This window comes from Cervus canadensis, chromosome X (assembly GCF_019320065.1).
Source record: "Cervus canadensis isolate Bull #8, Minnesota chromosome X, ASM1932006v1, whole genome shotgun sequence".
Lineage (NCBI taxonomy): Eukaryota > Metazoa > Chordata > Mammalia > Artiodactyla > Cervidae > Cervus > Cervus canadensis.
In genome coordinates this window covers 130,048,248-130,071,123 of record NC_057419.1, presented here as the reverse complement: position 1 = coordinate 130,071,123, position 22,876 = coordinate 130,048,248, and the positions used below count along the sequence as shown (strand labels likewise).

Here is a 22,876-nt window from a genome sequence, read left to right as displayed (position 1 = left end):
TGACATGAACTGCATGGGCGACAGTGTTTGGAGGATAATCATGTTTTATTTCTGTAGGTATGACGTTGCAATACCTAGCAACCATTTTTACTCCAGCAAAAGTATTCTCAAGGAGTCGGAACTGAAATAATCTATACTATCTACACCCCCCCACCCCCAAAAAGTTCGTCTCTCTTTAAAAACCTCAGAAAGGGCCGTCCGCGCGCATCTCTTAGGAGCATAAAAATGACTGTGAACCAAAAAGCCAGGGCGTGGTCACCCCGCCCACTGGGCCCAAGCATCACCACCCCTAGGGCCGCTTTCAAGCGCGCAGATTGGCTGAAGGCAAGAAAGAGTCCCGCCCCTGGTCTTATGACCCGCGCTGAAAGCGCCGAGTCCTGGCTTTTGCAGCGTTGTGGTCGGTGGTCAGCGGCGTTCCTGTCAGGGTTCCGCGAGCCTTTTCCCTGCTGTCGCTGCTCTTGTCGCCGCCGCCTGCTCTGTGGGATCATGGTGTGCTTCCGCCTCGCCCCGGTTCCGGGCTCTGGGTTCGTTCTCCTCTGCCTCGTCCTGGGTGAGTTGTCGGGCCCTTCTGCTTAGTCCCTGATCCTGGGCCCGGGGCTCCCAGTTCAGAGGCCGTAAACCTGAAAGACTGGGCCGGAGGGGAGGGGGTTGAGAGGCTGAACGACAGACACTGGGCGTTGGCGCTTGGCCCGAGGTGATGAGCAGTGACCTAGCGAAGAAGGCCCGACCGAGGGATGGCGAGGGAAAAGGGCCCGTGAGAATAAAAAAGGGCAAGGGGTGGGGGTGGACGCCGAGGGAGTAGGTAGGGAAGAGTGAGGAGTGGAGCACTGCGGGTGGAAAGAGTAACTTGGGGGAGATGCTGAGGAGAGGTGAGCGTGGGAGAGCGGTACGTGCGGATTCTGGGGTGGCACGGACGATTAAGAGCCCTGGTCCTAGGATCAAGGAAGAGTTTTGAAGATGGTGGGGACCTGTGGGGCGGGAGAGAAAATCGAGAGCGGAAGGGGACTGCCTGCGTGGAGAAGCTTGGGTTAAGGGGGGTGGGGGACAGAGAGGGGGAGATTCTGAGGGGCAGTAAGAGGCTTGGTGGGGTAGGAGTTTAACGCTGTGGAGGAAGGGTGATTAAAGAGATGATAAATTGGGGTTTGGCACTTGGAGTGTCGATGGGGAAGCTAAGGTAGCTGGGGCAGTTTTCAGACGAGAAAACTTGTGCCCAGCCTCTGGAGACTAAAAGGGATGAAGACAAACTTCGATGGGGAGTGAATATCTGACTTGGAGGTGCTGAGGACATAATTGTTTATTTATTTTTTTTTAAACTAGTTTTGTTACTTCCTTCCAGTTAGACCGATTAAAAAAAGGTCCCCAGATATTGAGGTTTGGGGAGTGGTGTATCTGAATCTTGTATACTGCCACTTTGCGTTCAGAAGCTCCTTTTCTTCTCTCTCACACAACTGGCCTATTACCGCCTGGTTTTCGGAGGAGAAGGAGGGCAGGTGATTTTCTAAGGATCGGGTTTTTACTAGGTCCTAAGAATGACTGGCTGACTGCTGGCGCTGAGAGCGCCCCGCGCCCCACCCCCACCCCACCCCTCGACCCGCAAGCTTTAGGTCCCCGAGGCCTTTAAATGCCTGAAAGGTGAACTTTGACCAGAGTGTTTCTTCCTGACCTGATAAATTCAGAGCTTGTTGCTACCTGACTCTTGCCATTTGTGACCTAATAAAAGACCAGAAGGGGCAGACTCAGATGGGAGTCAGTTCAGTCGCTCAGTCGTGTCCGACTCTTTGCGACCCCATGAATCGCAGCACGCCAGGCCTCCCTGTCCATCACCAACTCCCAGAGTTTACTCAAACTCAGGTCCATCGAGTCGGTGATGCCATCCAGTAGAGAAAAAACATACATTAGGGGCCCGGGAAGGGGAATGAGAGGCACACATTTTGTAATAAGCATTTCAGTAGAAGAATAAAGTCAACACGTGGAATGGTGGATTCTCAACCAGGGGGCATTTGGCAATGTCTGGAGACATTTGGGTTGTCATCACTGGGGATTGCTTTTGGCATCTAGTGGGAAGAGGCCAGTGGTGCGTCTAAACATCCCATAAGGCACAGGACAGCCCTCCCCCACCCCACCCATCTCAGAATGTCAGTAGTGCCAAAAGATGAGGAATCTGGCTCCAAAGCCATGGCGTTGGAAGGGGTCTGGATCATCTAGTGATTCTTAAGGATCTTTGGGGGGGAGAGTTCCTGTCAGATCAAAACTATTTCCAGACTAAAATTAAGACATTTGTCGTCTTCTCTCTCTCCTCTCCTCAGTACGGTGGAGTTTTCCAGAAGCTATAGAAAGTGTGATGACATCACCACTCTCACGGGTCTGACGTGTTTTAGTCCCTTTTTTTTTAGTTTTAATTTCTAGTACAGCAAGTAGCAATGGATGTAAGTCACATAAACAAAGCCCTTTGAGGTCCTCAGTGGATAAGAGAGTAAAAGGGCCCTGATGCCAGAAGGGAGTCCAGCTGTGCATTTAGTGCAGGAGAACCTTCTGTAACCCTTTTGAAAGGGGCCACAGAGCTTTGCTCAAATGTAATGTGCAGCCTTGACTCCCCTGTGAAGCACTTAGGGAGGCCAAGTGACCCTATGAGAGAATTGTTTACAGTGAGAAGCACCTTATCAGTGACTAGAACACATCTGACCAAGGCATCTGGTAATCAGTAGTTCTCTGCCAATTGGATCGGCACAAACAACACTATTATTGTTCAGAGAAAGGGAAAAAAAAATCATTGTCTTGTTGGCTTTCTTGTCATTATTTTTTTTTCCTTTTAATGAAAGCTTTTTTGTGTGTTCTTTTTACAAAAGCAGTGCTTGCTCATTGCAGAAAATAAACAGGCAAAAAGAAGCACATGAAAAAACCCATCAGCTCATCTGCTAGTTTGCCGTTTATTGTTTGGGACTAAGCTAGATTCATCCTCTTGGAAGATTTCCAGGATGGAGTCCCCCCCATAGGGAACCCAGTTCAGAACAGGGTTTGGAGAAAAGGTAACTGTTCCTAGGTCAGATTTTTCGAAGGTACCAGGATAAAATAGAAACTTTTCTTTGCAGCTGCTTTTGCTGCCCGCTGTGGGTGCAGTGGGGGAACTCAAGATTCCTTCTGTGTGTCTCTGTGTGTGTGTGAGAGAGGGAGCTCAAACTCCTATGTGTGTTTAAGAATTTAGCAATTCTTCAGTTGCTTGGTGGATTTTGCACCTTACCTTTAGGTATCAAAATGGATACCAGTAATAGTTTTTTTGGAAAGTCAATAAAGTATCTGCTGTGAAATTCACGCTGTTCCTGAGCACTGCAGAGGGTCCCAGGGAGGGGGATTTGTTCCTGGATTTATGACTTCATGAACCCTTAGTGCACCAGCTGCACCGGTTTCACTTGGTAACTGTAACTCTTTCCCAGCTCTACCAGGTAGCGCTTTAAAAATAGCTGCTTTAAAAAAAAAATAGCTGCTTTAGAGTAAGTATAGAAGGGAATTCTTAGAGCCTGTGTATTGGCCTTTTTCACAAAGATTAAATTATGCTAGTATTTATTGGAATGGATTAGACCTGCCTAGAGAAAGTCTGAAGAAAAGCTACCTAGAGGCGTTAGAGAGTAGTGGATGAAAAACTTTTCCTAGCATCATTGCTTATGTTCCCCCTGTGACATTATGGATTTCAGAGTTCTGTGGTTACTGATTCCCATAACTAGTCTGACTTCTGGTTTTTATAGGGTGGAGGCTTTTCTGGGTGGGGAAAAACCTGATAGAAATGTCCCAAGTGTGTACTTCACTGGTGGAGGAGTCCCTCTCTACCAGTTCCTGTTGATGGAAGCCACTGGGCGAAAGGGCTCGATGGAGCAATGGAGAAGCTGGTCAGGTTCCTGCTCTCAGGGAGCTTACCTCTTAGTGGGGGAAGACAGCCCCTCAGGTCAAGAATAGAATTGCAGAGTGCGATAAGCAGGTGAAGGCTATGAGGCAGGATAGGAGGAAGAAGAAAGAGCAGCCGGTAGGGAGGGAGTGGTGGGGTTGACCCTCCTTGACATTTGTGGTCAGAAGGCCTTCATTGTTGTGTGACTTTTGAGCAGAGACTTGAAGGAGGCCAGCCCAAGTGACTTATTTGGAGGAATAGGAGTCAGTCTTGTCTTGCCCAAACGCCTAGGTTATTAGCCTGTTTTCCACCCTTTTATTCCCACCCCCCCTCCCCGTACTAGGCAAACCTCTGTGGATTTAGTCTCTGAGTGGAGACTGTCTGCTCTGCTGTTAACTCCCCATTGCCTCCCTGGCACAGGGCCTGGGGCGCGGGGTTAACTCAGGCTTTTGTTGAAGGTCTTCATTGGTGAGCGCTGGGGAGACATTGGTGAACTAGATTAAGTTGGTTATCTTTTTCTTCTGTGAACCTTACATTAGGCTTTGCAAGATGTTTTTCTGTGTGTTTTCGGATGGAGAACTTTCAGATCAGTGCTAAGCTGTACAGATGATTATAAACCAACTGATTAAAGTATAATCCCATAAAATAATGCTGGTATCTTACCTGTTGTGTCTGACTCTTTTTTCGACCCATGGATTGTAGCCTGCCAAGCTCCTCTGTCCAGGGGATTTCCAGATAAGGATGCTGGAGTGGGTTGCCATTTCTTTCTCCAGCTCCAGGGTATCTTTCCAACCTGGGGATTGAACCCGCATCTCCTGCATTGGCAGGATTCTTTACTGCTTGGCCACCAGGGAAGTCTCATCTTACCTCTGTCTCTTCACATAAACCTAAGCAGTAGCGAAGGTTCACCTGGGGAACCAGAACCTCCTAGGTGAGGAGAATAAGATTTTCACAAAGAACCAGTTTATCTCTCTTGGAGGTGATTGAAAAGTGAGAAAGTAAGCACTGAGATTTTTCTGTAGCCTTACCACTGATAATTTTGGTTTCACCGTTCTGAAATTATTCTAGTTTTAATAAAGATACTCAAAAGGATAGCCTTATTATTCGTCTGTTGGCCATTGGTTATCACATCTGATAGGATTTATAGATATTCAAATATTTCCCATGAGTTCAGCTTTCTTCCACTATATCCTTGAGTGGAATTTGTGATGAAGGATTATTTCACAGCATTATAGCTGAATTCAGTGATCCTTGGTGCAAGAAAACTGCTCTTCCTCCTGTAGTGACGAAAGCATTCCAATCATAATTTCAGATTAAAGTGATCAGAGATCCCGTCAGCTCCAGAAGTGTACTTTATGAGTACTTGTTGGTATCCTGCCGTGCATTGCAAAAGAATTCTGGAGGTCTGCCCAACACCACTCAGCAATAAGCACTTTCCATTAGTTGAATGGAAATCTTTTATTTCCTTACCCACTGTCTGACCTTACAAAAAATATTTCATAGCTTGAAATCTATTATTTCTTTTAATTTTTAAGACATTTACCAGAAATCCAGAGTATCAGGAACTACCACGTGGTAATTGTACTTATATTACGAATTGAGGAACAGTTGATTTGACTTGGTTGACTCAACAAATCTATGAGTTGAAAACAAAGTGTAAATAGATACTGTATGCCTATGTATGTCCTGATTTTTTTTTCATGTTTTTGTTTTTAAGATCCTTTGCTCAACCTCATTCTGAATTGATGAGTTTGAGGACAAGAGTCCATCACTTAATGCAATGAAAGTAGACATACTGAAAATTTGGGAGGGATCCCTTTAGGTGCTGTTTCTTAGAAGGGAAAAAACTTTTAAGTTGGAATCTCTTAATTTGCATGGCAAAGGCCTCTTAACTCTGAAGGGCTCTCGCACTTTCGAAAAATGTGTTAGAGAAATGCACTGTACAATTCTTAGCAAGGTTAACTTGCCCAGAATCTCACAACCTGTGTTTAAATTGGACTGCCTGATTTGAATTCTAGCTCTTCAGCTCCAGTGATGGGACTCTTTAATTGTCTCATTATACTATTGCCTCTTAGATAATTGTTTTTTATTGGTTTTGTTTTACCATTATTATGATGTTCCCACCCCACCCCCATATTGTTTACAAATGTATATTTTTCAACCACACTTTGGATCGCAAAAAGACTTAGGAAAACCTAGCCACTTTTTGCTGCGTGTCACGCTTAGAGACACTGAGCTTAGAGTTCTGAGTCCTAAAAGAACCTATAAATGATTTCTTTGGAAACGAGGATATTTGCATTTGGGAAAGTTGATTTTGCCCCCTCCTCCCCACTGCCCCTTTGGAGAGTAAACTCTCAGGTCTATAATTACACACTCTAGGATATATTCAGCTGTGTTTTTTAATGTCATAAAGCCTTTTAGACAAAAATGGTTGGCTAGTCTAAAATCAGACACTTTGATAGGACGCAAGTGGCTTGCTGAAGATTTTTTTTTAACCAAAATGTAAATGTTTCAACCATAAACTTCTGGGAAAAGCATTATTCCTCGCTGAAATCCATGTCAAAATGTATTGGGAAAAACCGACATGGGGGTTGAGGGGAGTATGCAGAAGACTGATGGGTTGGGTTCATGATTTGGAAGAGGTGAAGGCTTAGACTTCCTGTAATTAGATTAAGCTGTGTTCCAGGTCCTGATTGCATGGTGTTTTCACCTGGATATAATCAATCAGTATTTATTGACAATCTAATATATTCAGCACTACTAGGGATGGTGGGAGATAGAGGGAAGTAATAGATACAGTCTCCCCTTCCCTGACCCCTGTGATGGATGACATTCATAAAAAAGACACACTCCAAGGGGCTCTGCGTAGATAAGATCATCTGCCTAAGGGAGAATATTGGAATTCAAATGAGTAGCAGAGACCCTATCAAAAGGAAATCTTGAATCTATTTGTGTATATCATTCATTCACGGACTTTGGTACTTTTTTTTTTTATTAGCTAACAAATTATTTGCTGTATACTACAATTTACCCTGGCACATCAGTTTGTTGCGAGGTTACAGTTGAAAACTGTTGTTTTGGAGCTTACAGTAATAGAGGAGACAGGATTTACAGGCATAAAATAACTGAATAATTCAGGGTAGTATAAAATATATGGAAGTGTGGCAGTATGCACTGTGACTGCTCCTTGAGGGCTGTTGTTGTCAGGCAATCTTTAAGGAGAGAATGGTGGCTGAAAAATGGACAGCTTATCAGTCTGGGTTCTTAATTATAAACAACAGAAATTAAATCTCATCAATTTTTAAGCAGAAAAGGAATTTCTTAAAAAGATACTGGGACACGTGCATACCCTTAGACCCTTCAGTTTCATTCCTAAACGTATACCCAATAGACACACAACACACCTGTGTTCACTGATGCGTCCGTTTGTAATAGAACCAAACTGGAAACTATCCAAATGTCCATAAGCAGTAGCATAGACATGTAGTGGAGTATTGACCTAGTGCAAGAAGGCTGTACATTCAGAATGAGAAATGAGAAACCACAATTACTCTCAACACCGTGGGTGAATCTCAAAAGACATAATGTTGCGTGAAAGAAGCCAGGTACAAAAGAGAGCACAGTGAATTTCATTTACATCAGGTTGAACAACAGGCAAAAGTGAACTCTGCTGTTTGTTAGAAGTCAGGTTGTTGGCTGCCCTTGGAAGGGAATTGGTAACTGGAAAGGGGAAGTGAGGGAACTTTCAGGGGAGCACTCGGAATGTTCTGTGTCCTGACACAAGTGGGTTCAGTTTGTGAAAATGCTTCGAGCTGGATACTTGATGCACTTGAAATCCCTTCCATATGTATGCTGTATACTTTTCTGTATGTATGTTACACATCACACATAAAAAAAATTTTTTTCACGTTGTAAGAAAGGTTCAGTGGATTCCTCAGAATTACTGGAGTTCTTGACTATGTATCCCACAGCCGAGTTTAGTTTCCCAACTCATGCCACTGAGCTGCACTGCCGCCGGCCCTGCTGGCTGGCCCCTGCCACATTTTCAGCTGTTACAGTGAGGGGAGGTGGTATCCGCCAGAAATTGTTTTTAAAAAGGGCGGGGCTGTTGTAGATTTGGGGACAGCCAGAAATAGTGAAATCCCCTCCGAGGTAAACAAGTCTATTTCAAATGTTAGGAACGGTAGAAGCCTGGGACAGAGGTTGACTAGAGCGTGGCAAATGGGTCCAGTGAAACAAGTTCAGCCGGATTGAAGGGTGTGTTCTGGGAACATGGCCTTCAGAGAAGTTGAAGGAATAGGGTGGGACAAGATTAAAGATTACTTTGAAAGTCAGGCAGAGGAATTAAATTCTAGCATGGGTATTTTGGAGCCCATAAAAGGTTTTGAACAAGACAGTATCCTGAGAGGAAGAGGTGTTTAAGGACCATTAATCTGACAGCACCTCTAGGGGCTGCTTGGAGGCATCTGTAGTAAGGTAGGGGTGTGCTGGTGGGTTTGGAATAGAAATTAAAGGCAGAGATTGGATTTCAGAGGGATTTGGAAGGGAAAAAAAATCAATAGGACTCAAAGAAGACAATGAAGGAGAAGCCAATTCCCAAAACCTTTTGAGCCTGAGTGTCTCTACAGGGTGCTGCCTTTCCTTTCAAGCCAGTGAGGCTGAATAGAGGGGAACGAGTTTGGAGGAAGTTGAAGAATGGATGTTTTGGAATTGTTGAGTTCGAGGTGACAGGCATTGAGTAAAAGTGGCTCGTGGGCAGTTGGGGGTGGAAGAAGCCCTCTGAAAGCACAGTTCTCCCAGGGAGCTGGGTTGTGAAGTCAGAGGACAGAATGTGCTGGGCCCTTGGGCCAGTTCTCAGTTCTGGGATGGTGGGTAGGCTGTTTTGATGTCAGTTTTGATGTCAGTTGCTCAGTTGTGTCCAACTCTTTGTGACCCCATGGACTGCAGCACACCAGGCTTCCCTGTCCATCACCAACTCCTGGATCTTGCTCCGACTCGATGGACATACAGATGGACTGACATCCATCGAGTCGGTGATGCCATCCAGCCATCTCATCCTCTGTCATTTTGATGTTAATGTAGCAGCGAATACAGACACTGCCTTTGCCTTCTGTTCCAGAGAGCCGAGTCCTCCACCCTTGATACTGATCCTTTGATACAGATTGCTGTTTCACATGGTCTTGTTTGCTACTCTAATATCTTTGGAAAGAAAATGATTAACATATGGCAGGCTTTTTTGGTTGTTTCTGATGGTTTTGAATGTTTTGGTGGTTTTTTTTTAATGAGTCTATTCAGAATCAACAAAGAATTTTTTTTTGTTGTTTTTAAGTTTATTTGTGGCTGTGCTGGGTCTTTTTTGCTTTGCATGGGCTTCACTAGTTGCAATGAGCAGGGCCTACTCTCTAGTCGCGGTGCACGGGCTTCTCATTGTGGTGGCTTCTCTGGTTGCAGAGCACCACTTCTAGGGCTCGAAGGCTTCAGTAATTGTGGCACACAGGCTTAGTGGTCCGCAGCATGTGGGATCTTTCCAGACCAGGGATCATCAAGCCCTTGTCCCCTGCATCGGCAGGCAGATTCTTACCCACTGCACCCCTAGGGAAGTCCTGAATACTTTGAATACAAGGAGAATATGTTAAAATGGGGGACTTGAAACAGACCAAGAGAATGTGTATGGAAAGTAGGCTTCCAGCTGATCAGAAGAATTCTGAGCCACCACTGCAGGGGGTAGCCTTGGATCAGTGATGGTAGCTCCATTCCAGATTATTCTGAGAAAAGAATGGCTGTAAAACCTACTTAGGCCTCACAGGTCTTTTGGAGCCTGTAGCCAGTACATTTAGGCATTGTCAGTAACCACGAGCTTAGGCATATCAGATTCAGGCTTGGCGAGGCAGCTTGGTCTCCAGAGCATGACGCGGGCTTTGTGTACAGCTTGAAAGCGGTTGCTGAGGCACGCCTTCTTGGTTTTCCTCTCGGGACTTGATTCTCTGTAGTCTAGAGCATGTCCTCACTTGTAGGTGACGCTGGCGTGCTTAGGCATCATTCAAGGCTCTACAGCTATCTCAACAGGAAACAGTGCACCCCTTGGTGAGACAGTGAAGAAAATCCTTAGATGGTGGTCCATCATTTATGTCTGCTGGCATATCGTGTTTTGAGTCCTTGGGCTCTTCAATTTAATAGGTGATGTCCCCCATTTAACCTAGTGTAGAAGATCAGAGTCAAGTTAGCTGAAAATCCCCAAAGCTTTTCTGTCCCTGAAAGGTTTCTCTGCTAAAATAAAGAGGTAGCAGGTTGAGAATGGAGGGAAGGGACTTTGAGTCCATGTCAGAAGATGAATTAGGCTTTCTAATTGATTGAGTTTTAAAATGAAACTGAAATGGTGAACGTCGCGTTTCTAAAAATTAACTTTTTGCTTGTGAATCTAACAACCTTTGTAATACTTTTCCTTTGGTCACATGATACACATGCTTAGACCTGGCCCACATCTTTACATCAGAATAAAAAAGTTTGCCAAGACTTCTCAGTATCATAGGTCATGTAGTTTGACAGGATTTAAAGCAAGATCGCAGAAATCAGAGCTATCATTTTTATAGAGAAGGTTCCACCAGCTGGTTTGAGAAAACACCCCTTCCACATTTCCCCATCACCTCATTTACCTAAAAAAAAAAAAGTCTTAATAAGTAATAATTGCCTAAAACTAGCAAGACACAGAGTGTGGAAATGATTATTAGGTTGAATGAACTTCAGTGATGAATAGAGCTTGCTTTTATTTTATATATGTTTTTGTAGTCCAATTTAAAAATCTTATTGTTTTTAATCTAGGTGCTGTCTCATCTTATGCACTGGAACTTAATTTGACAGATTCATCAAAAGCCACTTGCCTTTATGCAAAATGGCAGATGAATTTCACAATACGCTATGAGACCACAGACAAGCATAATGTAAGTGTTTTTATTTTTCTTTGGGTTTTATAGTAGGAATTTAATTGTACTCTTTTAATTCTTTGGGTTCATTTATACAAATATAATTTCATGTTAACTTACACCATGTAAATTTTGTGGAGCTATTTTATTTAGCATGTATACTTGAAGGTATTCTATTTAGTTTTGAAGTGAATTTTTTTAATTTATTTAGGAATGAATATTTTAATTAATCAGTTCTTTGGAGGTTTTTTGGAGTTGGTTAAGGGAAAATGATCTGAAGACTATGGTGTTTCAGGTCTAACCACTTCTATAATTTTTTGACATGTACTAACATCAAAGCTTTTTTAAATAGCTTGCTATTAAAGTCTCCTTTGGGTGGAGGTGGGTTTAACCTCTCAATCCTTTTTGCCTTATTTCTTTTGGTTGAGATCCTGCTTGCTTACAGCCTGATATTTTTTTTTAAAGTCAATAGCTGAACTTCAGACTGGTTTTCCTTTTGTTTTTAGACATACGTGAATTTGTCCAGAGGGACTGGTGTGTAGTTAAAGAATCAGAAACCCGTCAGCATAGATGGGCCAGGCTGGCCAGTGGGGTGTGATATCAACTTCACAGTGGCACTCCTGGTGGAAATGCTTGTTCTCATTGCTGCCTGTTTGGAACTAAGCCCCAGATGTCTTTTTCTTTTAGAAAACTGTAACCATTTCAGACTTTGGTGCTGCAACCTACAATGGAAGCTTTTGTGGGGACGACCAGAATGGTCCCAAAATAGCAATGCAGTTTGGGTCCGGTTTTTCCTGGATTGTGAATTTTACAAAAGAGGCATCATCTACATCTACTTACTTAGTCGACTACATCTCATTTTCCTACAACACTAATGATAACACAACATTTCCTGATGCGAAGGAAAAAGGTAACCTTAAGAATTGGATTGTGTTTGTGTTCTCTTGCTCTTCATTAATAATGAACAATGTAAATAATTTAAAAGCCATGCTTATGCTTGTCTGTCTCCCTAATCGGAATGGAAATGTCATGTCTTTGGATTTTCTTGCACAGCATAGTGTTTGACACAGTGAGGATGTCTGATGTCGTTGCTTGATGCTTTACTGTGTGCCGTGTAGTACCCTAAGTATGTTGCCAGGAGCGTCTCACTGAAGGTTAACAGCAACCCTGGGAAGTAGATGTTATCTCAGCTTTGCAGGCCTGGTGAGATTAGATCTCTTTACCAAAGGTCACACAGGCTAGGAAGCGGTAAGCTGGTGTTTGAACCAAAGCCTGTTGAGCTTATAGAGTCCGAGGCACATAACTACTGTTATTTACTTCATTCAGTGGTGGGCAGTCAATAAGTGTTGAATGAATGAGAAAATCCTTTACTGATAACTATTTTAAATGGGTACAAGTTTAGTAGCCTGAGACCAGCAGAAAAACTTCATCTTCGAATCTTGTTACTGTTTATATAGGATTTTGACTGTAAAGTAAAAAAGGCAAGAGAAAAAAGTTGTTTAAAAAAAAAGGTAAGATGACTGAAGTTAATATTTGCTGCTATTTTGAGACAATTTTACATCAAAATGAACTTGGGAAGGCATTGGGAATTAGGCCATTCTGGTAACTCCAGAATACTGGAGTTGGGTAGCCTTTCCCTTCTCCAGGGGATCTTCCCAACCCAGGGATTGAACCCAGGTCTCCTGCATTGCAGGCATATTCTTGACCAGCTGAGCCACCAGGGAAGCCCAAGAATACTGGAGTGGGTAGCCTATCTCTGCTCCATCGGATCTTCCTGACCCAGGAATTGAACTGTGGTCTCCTGCATTGCAGGTGGATTCTTTACCAACTGAGCTACCAGGAAAGCCGCTCTGGTAACTTACTAGAAGTGAAATGTGTATTAAAATATTTTGAAGGCATGGATAATGGAGATTTCAGTCTTGTTAGGGATATAATTCTCTTCTTTGCCTTCCACTGAGATTGGGATATTAACATGGTGTTCCTAGTAGCTTAGCATTTGTCATAGATAGTATTTCATCCTGACCTCAGAAACACAAGTAGATGGGCTTGAGTTGCCTGGTCTGGGGGATAAGTAATTCATTTGGATTTATGGAGTATCAAAAGATTATATTTTTAAAGACCCAGAAGTGAGTGAGCTCATGTAAAACATGGGCAGTATCACTAAAGGAGACTCAGAAATCAAATCCTAGTTTTCTTTTTACTGATCTGTTAGTTTGAGAGGATGACTGAAGCAAGTTTGTTCTTGGATAGCTTGTATATTTAGCTTTCTGCTGTATATTGTCTTTCAGAACTAGGATTAGGATTTGCCCCTAACTTTCAAGGAGCTTAAGAACTAGTTGGAGAGACAAAGTGAAGTTGTTTTCCCAAGTATACATGGAAAAATTGGAAAGCATTGAGATCTGTGTGCTTTTGTTATTGTTTGTGTTTTTGGGGTGGAGGGTTCATAAATCTTTTCTGACAATGTGAGGAAAGCTCTAGACTTTCTTTCTCAAGGCACAGAGTGAACTTTACCTATGGTACATAGTCCCTGAGCCCATCAGTGGATGCCTGTGGACAAGAGGGCCTGATGGATGACAAGCAGAGGAGGTGATGCATTGGAGGAGTGAGAAAGCTTGGTGTAGAGGAGGAGGACCTGAGCTGAAACTTCGCCTAATGGTAGATTTTGAGTAAGCGGAGAATTTTGAGCAGAGTATTTCCAGCAGGGGGAAGCACAGTATGTGCAGTAGTGATTGGAGAGCTGCCCAGTTAAAATAGAGGCTGTACATAGTAGAAGGAAAATCATGTTGGCCAGGTGCAGTGAGTCTAAATTAATAGGGGGCTTTGGAAGCCAAGGAACTGCTTTTAGCTTGATGGGGTAGGCACTGGGGAACCATTTTAGATTTTTAAGCAGAAGAATGATGTAACAAAAGTAAGAGACAGTAGTTTATAAAGAATGTTCTGCAGGATTAAATGGGAAGTGAGGAGACTACAGGCAGAGATACCAGCTTAAGAGACTGTTATAGAACTCAACGGATGATGTAATAAGTACCCGGACCAAGGGGAGGTGGCAGTAAAAGCAGATGGGGCTTAATCTAATAGATTTGATGGGAAGACTGTGGACTTTGAAACATTAACACCGATCTCTCCCCCCATTTATTTATTTATTTTTGGCCATGGGCTTCCCAGGTGGCTCAGATGGTAAAGAATCCTCCTGCCAAGTGGGAGACGTGGGTTCGACCCTTGGGTCGGGAAGGTCCCTTGGAGAAGAGAATGGCTACCCACTCCAGTATTCTTGCCTGGGAAATCCCATGGACAGAAGAGCCTGGTGGGATACAGTCCATGGGGTCGCAAAGAGTGGGACATGTCTGAGCTACTAAACAGCATCAACAACATTTTTTTGGCTGTACCACATGACTTGTGGGATCTTAGCTTCCTGACTAAGGGAAGATACAATTTTTATTGCTAGCTTCTGTAATATTTGAAACTATTTGAGATTTTAAATGACTCCCTTAAACAAACTGTTGATGATAGTTTTTTGAAATAATTTAGCATCGTATTTTTAGGCATATGGTAATTGAAGTGACTTTGAAGTTGTTTTTTGTTTTCGACTGTGCCACAGTTTCTGGGAGTTTAGTTCCCCAACCAGCAATTAAACCCGCATCCTTGGCAGTGAAAGACCAGCGTTCTAACCACAGGACTGCCAGGGAATTACCTCCTGCTGTTTCCTTTAAATTTTTCTTTTTCATGATTAAAATACAATGTACTCTGCTCAGTGTTATGTGCCACCTTGAATGGGAGGTGGGGGTTAGGGGGAGAATGTGCTGTGCTTCGCTGTGAGTGGTGTCTGACTCTCTGCGACCCCCATGGACCATAGCCTGCCAGGCTCCTGTGTCCATGGGGATTCTCCAGGCAAGAATACTGGAGTGGGTTGCCATGCCCTCCTCCAGGGGATCTTCCCAGCCCAGGCATCGAACCCAGGTCTCCCTCATTGCAGGTGGATTCTGTACCATCTGAGCCACCATGTATATGTATGGCTGAGTCCCTTCACTTAATTGGCTATACCCCAATACAAAATGTGTTTAGTGTTAAATAAATGAAAATTTTTTAAAAATTACACTGTAGAAATAGAAAAGTACAGGAAATAACAGAACCACACATAAACCCATTACCCAGAACGAATGCTGTTTTTTCCATATTTGCCTCATTGTTTTATTTCAAGAAATAAAACCTTACCAGGTACTTTAGAGGTTTCCTTTGTACCCACTCCTCAGAGTCATTTTCCTCCCTGCCTCCCAAGAGGGGACCACTCTTGGGAGTTAGGAGTGTAACTTTCCTGTCTGTATGTTTGTATTTGACTAATATATATGTCAATATATGTTCAGACACAATACATCATTTTAAAAATGACAGTTTTATAATGTAACTCCGGTGTGTCTATGACTTGTTTTTGCACTCATTTGTTTTTTGAGGTCTGTCTATGTACAGCCAGTTCAGACATCTATTCACTTAGTTAACAGTGAAAAACGGTTTTGGAGGAAACTGTTCTGGTTCATTGGTTTAAATTGTTTTTTTCCCCTTTGGCATTTCACTATAGGCATCATAATAACAGCACAGAAAGGCGGTAACTTACTGCTTTCATATTCTGAGATTTTCCTAAATGGAATAGTCTCTAAATTCTATCCAGGAAGAGGTTTCAAAAACTCACTTTAGTTACTTTCACTTACTTTGGGATTGTAGCACAAAAATAATCCTTGATTATTCCATCTCTCTCGTTTGTTTTGTCACTAAGTCCTGTTGATTCTACCTTAGATATGTGTTTTCGATTTGCCTTTCTGCTCTCTTCTTGGGCTTCCCTGGTGGCTCAGTGTGGTAATGAACCTGTCTGCCAGTGCAGGAGATGTGGTTTCAATCCCTGGGTTGGGAAGATCCCCTGGAGGAGGAAATGGCAACCCAGTCCAGAATTCTTGCCTGGGAAATCCCATGGACAGAAGGAACTGGCGGGCCACAGTCCATGGGGTCACAAAGAGTCAGCCATGACTGAGCACGCATGCATGCTCTCTTCTTGCTGCCCCTCACTGTCTTGGTTTAGGCAACTCCTCCTTATCTCCCCTGCTTTTTTATACTTTTATTTATTTTTGTGCTGGATCTTTGTTGCTTGCAGGCTTTTCTCTAGTTGCGGTGACCAGTTGCTTCTCTCTCGTTGTGGTGTGCGGGCTTCTCATTGAAATGGCTTCTTGTTGTGGAGCATGGACCATAGGACACATGGGCTTCAGTAGTTGTAGCACGTGGGCTCTGGAGCACAGGCTCAAAGACTGTGGGCTTAGTTGCTCTGCAGCATATGGGATCTTCCCAGATCAGGGATCGAGTCCATGTCTGCTGCACTGGCAGGCGGGTTCTTTACCACTGAGCCACCAGGGAAACCCTCATCTTTCCCCTTAACCAGGTCATTAGCCTACTAACTAGTTTACCTCTTAAATGACGTCGCTTAAAAAGTTTCTGCTCTGCCTGACCTCTACAGTTTTGCTGTCTTCCTTAAAATAAATGACACGTTTGTTATTTCCAGCTTTAAAAACTGAAACTGACCCTCTATTGCTAACAAAACAGTGCCCGACCTGTCCTTAGGTCTTAGAATATGCTGCAAAGTGTGACCACCTGCAACTTATCTTTCCTTCCTATAATCCCCATCACCCCTTTCCTCTTAACCCCTTGTGTTTCAGCCACAGTGAATTTGTCTGTCCCTGAACAGGCCTTGTCTGTTGTCACTTCAGGAGTGGGGTGGGGCAGGCACACAGAAAAGGTGAAAGTCTATATGATCACTTTCCTCCTACCTTCTTGGAAATAGCTGTTGTTAACTCTTGTCTTACAGGAGTTTTTACTGTTAATTACCATGTGGCACTCAAGATTCCATTGAATGACATCTTTAGATGCAATAGTTTGTCAACCTTAGAAAACAGTGATGTTGTCCAGCACTATTGGGATGTTCATGTACAAGCTTTTGTCCAGAATGGCACAGTGAGCACAACAGGTGAGCACTTTAAAAACAGAGACATTTCTATACTTGGGTCCTAACTTAAGATTAGAGTATACCAAGAAGCTTTAGTTGAAGTATTATCTGAAGCATTTGTGTGTTAAGACTTACAGCTCCATTGCACTGTAAAGTTTTTATAAATAACAGCAATTCTTATTCTGGTAGAACTTGGCTTTCAGGTTTCTGATGGACATGTGGAGGAATGATCTTCTGAAATACCCTACCTCTAGTGCTCTCCGTGGATAAAACCTAATCTTTGTTGGAACAAATCCTCAAATAGCATTTGATCCTTAGCTCTTAAGCTTTTGAAGATCCCAGACAAAAGCTGAGAAATTGGATTTCTGTGTTCTAATCTTGACTTTTATAAATTGGTTTTGTAACTTTTGTATGACTTTATGGGAAATACATTAATTTCTCAGGCACCAGTTCTGGAAAATGACCAACACTTCCTAAGAAGAGGTTGAAATGCCTATGATTTGCTGTAGGGGCAACACAGATAAAAAAGGTTCATTTGTATTTAAATCCTTCAGTGATTTTTAAACTTTTTTCCAGTTAAAAACACTATTTTTTTTAAAAAATGTAGGAGTGAACTGTTTTCAAACTTAAATCTCTGATTTTCATTTCAGAAGCAGGTGATAATTTGGGGGGAACAAAGGGTATAAAAATGAGTGTGGCCACATGTGAGTAGATAAAGCATTTGTATGTGTCTGGAGCCCATCTGCTGTGTCATAACTTTTTTTAAGATTGTCTGCATATGAAGCAGCAGTTTGAGGACCTCTGCCTCATTTAGTTTAAAATACTAATAATACTTTCAAGACATTCCCTATCCCGAATATAATCCTTTTGTACTTCTGTTTTGAGAAATATGTTGCTCTTCCCTGACCTTATGAATTAAACAATTTATTTTGTCCTTGTATGTTTTAGAGTTTTTGTGTGATAAAGATAAAACTGTAACCACTGCCGTGCCCATCATTCCCACCACGGTGCCATCTCCAACAAAACCAGTGGTCGGATCCTATTCAGTTGTAAATAGCAATGGTACCTGTCTTCTGGCTACCATGGGGCTGCAGCTGAACGTTACTCACGATAAGGTATAGTTGCCTATTTTTATTGATATGTTCTTTTCTGTATCTCCTTTCCAATGTAGTGGGTCCAGCCTTCAGCCCAAGAGTGTGTAATGGACTGATGCAGTTTTAAATAGTGATCTGATGTTGTCTTGTAGAGTTGTAACTAATTTGAGTTAATATAACCATAAAGAGTTAATGTTGCTGTCAAGGGATTGTCTTGGCCAGCAGGAAACCTATTAGTTTAAGGGACTCTTTGGGGTATAGATTCTTTTGCCATCAGCAGGTCAGAATATGAGCAGTTTTTGTTTTTTTTTTAAGAGCAGTCTTTTTTTAAATTTTTATTTATTTATTTTTACTTCTTTTTCTCTGTGCTGAGTCTTTTAAAAATTTACTTATTTATTTATTTAAAAAATTTTTCTCTGTGCTGGGTCTTCATTGCTTTGGGTGGGCTTTCTCTAGTTGTGGTGAGTGGGGGCTACTCACCGTTACTGTGCACAGGCTTCTCATCGTGGTGGCTTCTCTGTCGTGGAGCATGGGCTCTAGGCACACAGGCCTCAGTAGTTGCTACTCTAGAGCTGGGGCTCAGTGGTTGTGGCACACGGGCTTATTTGCTCTGTGGCATGTGGGATCTTCCTCGACCAGGGATGGAACCTGAGTCCCCTGCACTGGCCAGCCGATTCTTATTCACTGCACCACGAGGGAAGTCCAAGCAGTTGATCTTTGTTTCAGTTAGTTTAAAATACAACTCCTCCACACTTTTCTGTGAGGGCTTCCCTGGTGGCTCAGATGGTAAAAAATCTGCCTGCAGTACAGGAGACCCTGGCTCGATCCCTGGGTCAGGAAGATCCCCTGGAGAAGGGAATAGCTACCCACTCCAGTATTCTTGCCTAGAGAATTCCGTGGTCAGACCATGGGGTTGCAAAGAGTTGGACACAACTGAGCGACTGACACTGTAAACTCGGAACACAGCGCAGCTGTTTCTCCAGCTATTTGCTGGTTTGAATGGTATAGGTAGGTAAATACAGAAAGGAGTACCTGCTTGCAAAGCTCTATTGGGCCTACAGAGGGCGATCTGGCAAACCGATCCCATTTCCAGTGTCTTGGGACTTAAACAAACTAGACAGATGGCTCTTGTGCTCCGTAAGAAATGTCTTTTCATTTGGCTCATTGTTTGAGGAAGCTTCCCTCTTGTCTTCCTTTTTTTTTTTTTTAAAGTCTGCTGAGTTACAGCCTAAGGGTCTTTTGCCAACTTTGAAAGTAAGACATCATACATTTAAGTATCCAGGAGACAAAAGGAGTTTTTGTTCTCCATGAACTTGATCTTATTGGAATATAAGGTTTTGCTGTAGATTTTTATGGTTAATCTATGCCTTTCTCCCCTCCTCTTCCCCTGAAGGTTGCTTCAGTTTTTAATATCAATCCCAACACAACCAACGCTACTGGCAGCTGCCAACCTCAGACTGCTCTTCTCAGGCTGAGCAGCAGCAACATCAAGTATCTTGACTTTGTCTTTGCTGTGGTGAGTAACTGGTTCATCAAGATCATTCTCTCAGAAACACATCTGAAAGTCTCTGTGTGAATGGGTGTGTATGTTTATGTGTTGAGGGGGATAATTATCTCTATTTTCCATTTCAACACTACTTAATTATACAGTGTTGTCCATTGATTCCTGTTAATCCCGCAGGGTCACTTCCATGTTCTGTGGACTGAGCTCATTCTCCTCTTCTGCTGTTCTATAGATCTTAGGGTAGGAGTAAGAATTAACCCGTATCAAAAAAAATCTAATCTGTCCAAATAGATATATGTAATAATAAAGTCTATTTATAAAAGACAAAGTACTTTCCATAGTTTTTTTCCATTATTGGTTAGAAAATTCTCCTGTTTATTATGATATTTAGGCTTTTTCAAGGTTATACTACTTGTCAGAGTATCAGTAATAATGATAGCTAACACTTAATGAGTACTCACTGTGTCCAAGGCTCTGCATGTACTATGTCAGGATAGTTTATAATGGCAGCATCCAGGTTTTCTTTGTTCATGGTCCCATCAAAGGCTGGACCCTAAACAGAAGTTTTTGTGCATGTTCTCCTTCTAGCTAGCATAAATTAATCATTGGGGACCTTTATTTCCACCTCAGAAGCAGTTGTTATCCCCATAATTTTTTGAAGGGTGTGTGTATGTGTGCGTGTGTGTGTGCATGTGTATGCACAGGTTACAGCAAATTGTAATGGGGAAGAGGGGCTAGCTACCCGTGAGGGAACCTGTTGACCGACCAACAGTTAATATATAAGTGACTAAAAACAGTTGTGCTTTTAAATCAGATTACTCATATCTAGGGATGGGGAAATAGCTTCAACATCTGATATATGAAAAGTTAGGCATGTGTTTGTTTCTTGTCTAAACTTGGTATTTTGAGTATAAAGCCTTTTTCCTCTATGGAATATATGCAGAGGAATTGATTATGTTTTAGAAAGATTTATAAAAATCTTCTTTTTCCAATATGTAAATAATTTCTCCATTACAGTACACATATGACCAGTGAACTGCTATTAAGAATGTATAGTTAAGCTTGTCATCTTCAATGTGGTAGAGCAAGCTTCCCAAGTTACCTCATAGAGATTATATTGTAGTCAATAAGAACAAAGAAAGCAAAAAAAAAAGGAACAAAGAAAGCAATATTTTAGATTCATTCCCTTTTGAGTGATTGAGCTTGATCTTTCTAGCTGAGGTAGGATCCTAAAGGGAACATGGTTTTTTCTGACTCTCATGGGGAAATGTGTACTACTTAATTGCAGAAGACTATTCTAAAATGTACTTCAAAATAGTGACATTTTAACCCTGCTACAGGCGCTTTGAAAAGTCTAGAAATATCTGCAGTGTCACCAGAGTTAAGAGGGGCCCATCTCACCTTCAATCCTATCATGATAATTGCTTCTTAGGATAATTGAATTCAGTGTATATACAGGATGCTTTTTATACTGTTCATGAGGTTCTAATGGCAAGTATACTGGGGTGGTTTGCCATTCATTCCTCCGGTGGATCACATTTTGTCAGAACTCTCCTATGACCCGTCTGTCTTAGATGGCCCTGCACGGCAAGGCTCGTAGCTTAATTGAGTTACACAGGCCACTCACCATGACGAGGCATGTGGCTTTTTTTTCCAGTGGAAAAGACCTGATGCTGGGAAGGATTGAGGGCAAAAGGAAAAGAGGGTGTCAGAGGATGAGATGGCTGGATGGCATCACTGTTGCAATGGGCATGAACTTGGGCAAATTCTAGGAGGTGGTGAGGGACAGGGAGGCCTGACATGCTACAGTCCACAGGATCGCGAAGAGTTGGATGCGACTGGGCAACTGAACAACAACAACACAGGATGCTATGGTGGGATACAAAGAAGAAGGCCTGTATTCTTAAGATGCCCATGATTTATTGGTCAAGATGTGTGTATGCATGCACTCAGTTGTAGCCAACTGTTTGTGACCCCATGGACTGTAGCCCATCAGTCTCCTCTGTCCATGGGATTTTCCAGGCAAGAGTACTGGAGCAGGTTGCTGTTTCCTTCTCCAGGCGATCTTCCTGACCCAGGGATCGAGCCTGCATCTCTTGCATTGGCAGGCGGATTCTTTACCACTGAGCCTTTGGGGAAGCCCCCAAGTGGTAAAGATAACAGTGTACAAATAACCACCACTTTTATGGAAGGCCTTGAATGCCATGCTGGCTTTTGGATTTGGTTCTGTGGAAAAGTAGACTGTGCTGTAGGAGGTGCATTCAAAGTGGGGTGAGTGTTAGACCAGAGGGAAGTACAAAGTGCTTTGGGAGTAAAGGAGGGCTTCCCAGGTGATTCAGTGGTAAAGAATCTGCCTGCTATTGCAGGAGACACAAGAGTCCCAGGTTCGATCCCTGGAGAAGGGAATGGCTGCTTCCAATATTCTTGCCTGGAGAGTTCCATGGGCAGAGGAACCTGGCAAGCTACAGTCCATAGGGTCGCAAAGAGTCAGACACGACTGAGTGGCCCGACACAACAATAGGAGTATAGAGGAAGAAGCCATTAATTCTGGCTGGAGGGGAGAGTCAGGAGGGTTTTACAGAAGAAATGGCATTAAAGCTGGACATACAAGAATGGGTCAGATGTGTACACGTGGAGTATAAGGGGGGTAAGTGAAAAAGTACAAAATAATCCTTGGATAAAGGAACACAATTTAGATTAGGTGGAAAATGAGGCATGGAGCATGTTTAGTGAATGATAAGTTTGGAAGAGTGTTTGGGACAAATTTTGGAGAGCCTTGAATGGCGAACCAAGGAGAGATGGGGTGACGTTGTCAAGACTTCCTGTGTGCTTTCTCCTGAAGTTCTCTTAGTCTGCCCCCTTGTTTTCATTCCCTACCGATTCCAGCCTACATTACCGCTTACCTCCTAACTAGTTTCAGACCACCTCCTAACTAGTCCCCCCTTCTCCTCCCCTCCCCTAATGTACTTCAGCATCAGCTGAATCTTCTTGAAGCTCAGCTCTTTCTCAGAAACCTGCAGTAGTTCTGTTTTGCCAACAAGGAAACATCTAAATTCCATGCCAGGATAGTTCAAGCCTCCCCTCCCCGCTGTGCAAAGTAACCTGCGTATCCAGATTTATGATTCCGTCTTTCCCTTGTCGTGAATCTCAAGCTTCCGTCACCCTGTTCCCTGTGCGCATCCAGTGTGGTAGGAGAGTGACCGAGGAACCAGCACTCAGGCTCTGCAGCTGGACTCCCTGGGGTCAAATCCCCAGGGCACATCCCTGGGGTCAAATCTGTAGCCTTGCGGAAGTTGCTCAACACCCTCCATGGATCAGTTATCCCATCTCAAAATGGGGTGTTGTAATTCTTCCATGAAGCCTCCTGGGTAAAGTTTTAGGAACAGCGCTTGGCACTTAAAGTTCTCAGATGCCAGTGTGCTTGCGATGATGCTCATTTCTGACTTCTTTACTCAGGCTCTTCCCTTCTTGAATACTCATTTCTGCTGCTTTCCTAAT

At 43.0% G+C, this 22,876-nt stretch overlaps 1 protein-coding gene across 2 annotated transcripts in view; it reads left to right on the top strand.

Annotated features, from left to right (window-relative positions):
- The first annotated feature begins 332 nt into the window (after positions 1-332).
- LAMP2 (lysosomal associated membrane protein 2) overlaps positions 333-22,876 on the top strand; it is a 34,238-nt gene continuing 11,694 nt past the window's right edge. For both annotated transcript variants that reach the window (XM_043457943.1, XM_043457944.1), the window contains exons 1-6: positions 333-550; positions 10,697-10,815; positions 11,485-11,707; positions 16,643-16,801; positions 17,729-17,895; positions 19,268-19,390. In XM_043457943.1, coding sequence (XP_043313878.1) covers positions 352-550; positions 10,697-10,815; positions 11,485-11,707; positions 16,643-16,801; positions 17,729-17,895; positions 19,268-19,390 — 990 coding nt within the window. In that variant the 5' untranslated portion in view covers positions 333-351. The remainder of the gene's footprint in view (positions 551-10,696; positions 10,816-11,484; positions 11,708-16,642; positions 16,802-17,728; positions 17,896-19,267; positions 19,391-22,876) is intronic.